The 6,653-nt window shown below is 45.8% G+C and overlaps 1 protein-coding gene across 2 annotated transcripts in view; it reads left to right on the forward strand.

Moving 5' to 3' along the window:
- The window catches only part of PPARGC1A (PPARG coactivator 1 alpha), a 583,321-nt gene that overhangs the window by 436,750 nt on the left and 139,918 nt on the right, over positions 1–6,653 (forward strand). Inside the window, exon 1 of one of the 2 annotated variants that reach the window (XM_045284121.1) lies at positions 3,475–3,555. The exons of the other annotated variant lie outside the window; for it this stretch is intronic. Coding sequence (XP_045140056.1) covers positions 3,538–3,555 — 18 coding nt within the window. The 5' untranslated portion in view covers positions 3,475–3,537. Of the gene's footprint in view, positions 1–3,474; positions 3,556–6,653 lie in introns of those variants that run through there. 2 annotated transcript variants of the gene reach the window in all.

The raw sequence follows: 6,653 nt of genomic DNA on the forward strand, positions 1-6,653 counted from the left end.
ATCTATCTATCTATCATCTATCTATCTGTCTAGTGCATCTATCTATCAATCTATCTATATTATATAATCAACCATTTGAATCAGACTTGAAAATCTTACATCAGTAAGGCTTACAACGTTCTACTTCAATGACAGTCACTCTGGTTTAATTAGTTTGGGGCCATCAGGCCTTCTGTTTGCTTTGTTCTTCCAGGCTTTGGCAGGTGCTAGGGTGTCAAAGCAGGGCCCCTCTGGATTCTGTGTGGTGAAGCCTTTGCTTTGGAACCAGCCCCATTGAGTGATGGCCTACCTTTCGGTCAGGTGACCCAGAGACTTTTGAACCTGGCTTATAATCGCTTTCAAGCCCAGGACCACAAAATTCTCAAAGCCCATATTTTCTGTAAAGGCGCTTCATGGAGCTTTCTTTGTTCATAGTGGTTATCTCCAAAACCAAGCCCATCGCCATGCAGTCAATTCTGACTCACAGTGAACCCATGTAAGGGTTCTGAGGCTTTTAAAATCTCTACAAGGGCAGGCCCCTCATCTTTCCCACAGAGCAGCTGTGGATTTGAAGGCCAGTGCTTACCCTGACAACACCGTCCAGGTCAGAGGAAACTAAAAAATGATCAGTTTTAGGACCTTCTTTGAAGCCTGACACCATAATGAGTTTTAAATAGCCCTGGCCTATTAACCTTTTCACACTGGACCACATTTCAAGGCATAGGTTTTAAAATATCGGTATATAAATTGGAAGTTGATTCTAGTGTTGGTATTCAGAGGCTAAGATAATATTTCTTTGATGTGTTTAGCCCTACAGTAAGATAAACCCATTGAACCTCATGATACAGACTTCCAGGATAGCACATTTATGGCAAGAAACACGTCATTGGAATAAGGTTGGCCCAGCTGTATCCCGACACTTCTTATGCATAGCGACCCTATACAAAACAATCGAACTGCTTCTGGGCATTCCCAAGAGTGGCCACCTTTGTAGTAGCACTCAACCACATCTTTCTCCACAGAGTAGCTGGTGGGTTTTAACTGCTGACCTTGAGATTAGCGTCCACTAGATGATGCCCTATGCCACCAGGGCTCCTTATGGTGGGTACCATTCTGGCATTTGCTTGCCATTGCTATGCTGACGCACAGTCCTAATTCCATTGAAGGGGGAGGTGACATTATAATAAGTGTTCCTTCTCCTATGAGGGTACCGCTCCATGATCTGAAGCAAACATCCCCAAGCAAATTTTACTGTGTGATCTGCTAAACAATCCCCTCCATTTCAAATGAAGGATGAGGCCAACGTCACCGACAAGTGTGGCCACGTGTAAGGTTGCTCTTCCCTAGCTCGGGGTAACATGTGTGATCTTTGTTCTTGCCTCTCCTTCATTCCTCTAGTGGTTTGAGTGAGATGTTGGGCTGAGAACCGCTAGGTCAGCAGTTTGAAACCACCAGCCATTCTCTGAGAGAAGGACGAGGCTTTCTACTCCCAGGAAGAGTTACAGTCTCTGAACTTCACGAGGGCAGATCTACTCTGTCCCATAGGGTCACTATGAATTGGACTCCACCTAATGCCCGGAAGTTGGTTTGTGGGTTGCTTTGGCGTGGTGGGTTGGTTTGGCGTGGTTTGTTTCAACTGAGCGAACTGACTTTGGGGTGACTTCTGGAGGTTTAAGTGATAGGATGGTTGGTCACACACACATATGTCCTTTCTCTGCAAAGCCTGGTGGTTAAGAAAAACACATCTTTGAAGTCCATTGGGACTTAGTTCCAGTGTCAGGTCCCCCACATATCAGCTTATGCCGTTGGAAAAGTTACTTAACTTCTCTAAGCTTCCATGTGCTTATCCAGAGACTGGCCACAAGAAGAATGTACTCATAGCACTTACTCCTGCTGTTCGAGTGAGGCTTAAATGAGATAATCCACACAATGCCCAGCACAAAGCTTGGCCCAGAGTCAGCACCCACCGAGTGCTGTCTGTTGTCTCCTGGCGGCCTTAGTTTTACGCTAGCTCAGAGGGCCACAAACTTTGGACTCTGGAGAAGTAGAGCGAACCCTGTTCTGAGACTTTCGGAGAAGGATGGGGGAGACAGAGAGATCTGGTTTCCTGCCATTCTTTGGACTTGTTTGTAACAGAGGTGGGTTACTATGGAAACTTGCAGGATTAAGATGGCCTGATTGAGTTAAGCATTCAAAGAACACCTCAGGAGAGAAAAGCTATAACATGTATGCATACCATAAGTAGATTTCAGATGAAAGGGTTATTTGGGGCTGGGGTAGGGACAGTCTCCTACTGCCCTGTCTCTGGGTTTCCTGAATCCTCTGGGAGAAATGATAAGGTCAGGATTTGAAACGGCGATACTCTTTTTGCCCTTACCATCCCATAAAGTTGTCAATAGTTGTTGCCAGAATTTCCAAAGGGAAGCCACTCTTTATCTACCAGGGAGTGTGACTCTCTAAAATAGATTCTGAAGCAGCAAAGAACTCCGAGTATTGTGGGTTTTTTTTTTAGAAGGGTTGACCTCCTTTCATGCCACTTACTGTGAATGAAAGCTGCGAGGGAAAACTAGTTTGGGCATGTGGGGCAGCTCTTAGCGCCACCGCTGCCAGGGGATAAGATTTGTGTTTCTAAGGAGATCCAACAAAAAGGAGAATGCTTTCAGAGCCAGTGGCTGTCAAAGTGTAAAATAGTATCTGTGTGCAGAAAGGGAAATGGCAGCCGAATTAAGTAATTTTATACACATGTTACAGGGCGCTCTTCTGCCAGCAATTCTTAAGTTCAAAAGCAAATAGTTGTGGCCGCAACAGGCTTAGTCCACCTGAGCTGACTCCAGCACTCTGCCTCCAACCGGATCGCCTCGGCGTGGACCTGCTCTGTGCCTGTGAGGTTCAGACGGGCTGCGTCCTATCTGTCTTTCCATCAAGCGGTAGCAGGGGACATGTTCCCACAGAGGTGTGAGAAGACACGTTACAGTCACAAGCTATGCATTCACACACCCGCACCCACCCAACGAGACAGAGAACTTCAGTTCTTCCCCCTACAGTGGAGCAGCATTAGAGGGCTCTTCCAGTTATCAAAAACTTGCCAGCCGCATCGAGTTTGCAAGCGGGTAGGGCGTTACTAGCTTGGAAGGATGTCCCGAATAGGTTCATGGAATCAAGTGCCATCACACGACCGAAATCACAGGGCGGAAGCGCCCAGGAAACATTACAGTGCGGCTATATTTACTCGGTGCCTCTGCACGCGGGCTTTATTTTCCACCTGCTTCAGCCACTGATGTCAGAGAGCTCCCTCGAGACCCAGGGCGGCTGGGAAGCACATGATACTGTACATATTTGCTCTTACGTCCATATCTGGTGGGGATTGGGTTTCAGAGCCCTACCCTATGATAGAGTTCATTGAGCAGTGGCTCTGTGGTGCCCTCCCACGTCACCATGCCCTTGTGAATTAAAAAGTAGAGCGCTTAAGCCCCTGCCTGGACTGCTTGGTCCACGGCTCTGCAAGTATTTGCACAGCAGTGGGATGGGATGGATGACCTGGGACCTGGGTGAACATCTATGGATCCTGGTTTGAATGTGAGTATTGGGAGCTGCTGTCCTCATAACTAGGAGTGAGTATGCGATTAATGTTTGGGGTTTAGTTATAAATTATAATGATTAGAATTTATACACAAACATATATGCCTGAAGGAACCCTGGTGGCATAGCGATTAGGCGTTGGACTGCTAACAGCAAAGTCATCAGTTTGAAACCACCAGCCCCTCCGAGGAAGACAGACAGGGCTTTCTACTCCCATAAAGTTGCAGTCTTCAGAAAACCACGGGGGCAGTTCTACCCTGTCCTATGGTGTCTCTGTGAGTCGGCATCGACTTTGTGACAGTGAGTTGGTTTGCTTTGGTTTATATGTATTTCTGAGGTGGAGGTTTTGTTTGCTGATTGTTCAAAAGGCAGTCGAGATAGATGGATAGATAGCTAGATAGCTAGATAGATGATAGATAAAAGATTAGTAGATTTTAAACTTTGTTCTTTTTTTTTTAAAGTTGGCAATTTGCCAGTGTGGAGAAACTTTTACAGCATGAAAGAAACATCTTGCTTACAAAGCTTGGATATTATTACCATATATTTCAGAGGACCTCTTGCTTTTGGTTTGGGTTTGGTTCATTAGCAGGTGCACACACACACATATGTTACTATCTATATCTCTCCCTCTATCAGGAGATATACATCCCTGATAGCACTGTGAGTTAGGTGTTTGGCTGCTAACAATCAGGCCTGTGGTTCAAATGCACCAGCCACTCCACAGGAGAAAGATGAGACTGCCAGTTCCCATAAAGGCTGAGCGTCTCAGAAACACAATGCAGGGTTTCTGTGAGTCAAAGTGGACTCGATGGCAGTGGTGTGGTATTGTGTCTATAAGGAGCCCTGATGGCAGAGTGATGACGTCATGGGTGTGACCCACAAGGCCTGGGCTTAGAAACCAGCCCGCGGCTCCACAGTCGATAGGCAGGGCTGTCTACTCCCATGAAGAGTTACAGTCTCACAGACTCACAGGGGCAGGTCTACCCAGTCCTAGAGGGTTGTTGTGCGTCAGCATCAACCTGATGGCAGTGAGTCTGGAGTTTGGTGGCAGTGAGTTTGGAAGTTTGGAGTTTGGTGGCCTGGTGGATTAGGCATTGTGCTGCTAATCACAAGGTCAGCAGTTCAAACCTACTAGATTCTCTGTGAGAAAAAAAATAAGGCAATCTTCCCTGGTAATGGTTTCCAGTCTGAAAACCCTGTGGAGGCGTGGTATGCTAGCCTCTAGGGTAACAATGTGATAGAACCAATTTGATGACTGGTGTTTGATTGTATATATATGCATAGATGAATATGTACTATCTATATGTGTGTGTATGTGTGTGTGTGTGTGTATATATATATATATATATATATATGCATTCTAATACATTGCATAACCCCAGAGGACACTGTGCATGTCATAGTTAAGGATTCTAACTAAAACTAGTCCATTGACTTAATGAGAGGCAGGGGGTGATTCAGAAAATTCATGGAAAAATTCCATTCTTTTTTATTTTTATTTTTCTACAAACCCTCTTAAGCCTTATCCTAGGTGCAGCCCTGGCATGCCTAATGCCACCTACATCCCACAGCTGTGTCCCATGAACAGAATTGTTGCTAATGATTCCAGAGGGCGAGCTCTTTGTCATGGTCATTGTTTTCCTCAGACTGCCTGTGAATTGGAATAACTGTCCTCACTTGAAAATGATGTGGTTATTACATAAAATGGGGGGCAGCAAGAGTCCTGGAGGGTATAAATTCGATCCTGGGGCCACATCCAGTCCATGCCCTATGAAGGATCAGAGCCAGAGTTCCTAATTCCCTGGCTGCCCCTGATGCACATCGTCAACTCCATTAATATTGGAAGTGATGCTTGCTCTCTCTCTCCTTCTCGATTCCCAAGTGCAGAGGAGGTAGGATGGGCCAAGACCCCCAATTTCATCTATCTCCCCCCACTATGGAGAATTTTCCAACGGAGCCTTTACAGTGTATAATATATGATTGATATTAATTAGTTTTCTGTAAAGTGCTACACTCCTTAACATGAACTGAACTAGAAATAAATATATTACCATGAATTAGGATTTTATTAGTTGTGAAGAGGAATTGGATGAAGGGACATAAGTACAGGCATCAGACTGAACTAATGCAAGCCCTGCCTTGAGACCAACTAGAGCACCGAATAAGAAATAGACTACCATGACATAACTGTGTTTGCGGAATCATTTCATGTTTTTGAAGCATCAAAAACAAAAGCTACATTATAGACACCCCAACAAGCTCTTGGGGAACAGAGAAGTGGGGGTGTTTTGCAATTAAAGTGAACGTTACCCTCAGAAAGACGCCTCAAGTCCCCCAGGTAAGAAAGAGGTTTTGTGAGCACATTGCATCCCTGCAAATATCTCCGATGTCCCCTACTTCGTGAGTCTCCGGTCTTCTTCGGCATCCAATGAGGGTTTTATAATATGATCAGCTCTACACATCACCCTGGTCACCCTCCTTATTCTGGCGTATTGTGGTTTGCCTGTGGTTAAATTTGCATCTAATTGCAATATATGCATCAAAGATGTGTTGTTTGTAAAAGGGTGGAGGATGTTGAAGGGATTTGTGGGGTTTCCAAGGACCTGTTTTAGAAGGAATTCCCAGTTCTGTAGGAGCTCTGGGGACACAGTGACAAAGATGAAACGTTGGGCTGTTAAGACAGAGGTGCCGGCCGAGAACCCACCATCGCCCAGAGTGAGCGAGACCAGCAAGCTTCTCTGTAAAGATCAAACCACAAATTCAAAGCCCCTGCCATGAGCTTTGACGATGGCACACAGCCATCCTAGAGCAGCGAGTACTGCTCCCTGGGGGCTGATGGGACTGCACATCTGGACGGGAGCAGACAGCCTCATCTTTCTCTCCCACAAAGGCTGGTGGCTTTGAACCATCAACCTTTGGTTAGTTGCCCAACACCTAACCCTCACCACCACTAGAACTTCTCCCTGTAAAGATCAGTTCTGTTCTCTCCTCGCGTATCTCTCTGAGCCTGGACATCAACCACCCAGCTTTGTAGCATGGTGGCTTCTATAGCATTGAAGACAGGCTTATGCCAGTTGGAATCATGAAGCTCCAAG

Source organism: Echinops telfairi, unplaced genomic scaffold (assembly GCF_000313985.2).
Source record: "Echinops telfairi isolate 266 unplaced genomic scaffold, ASM31398v2 ScPeMD7_7468;HRSCAF=8506_0, whole genome shotgun sequence".
NCBI lineage: Eukaryota > Metazoa > Chordata > Mammalia > Afrosoricida > Tenrecidae > Echinops > Echinops telfairi.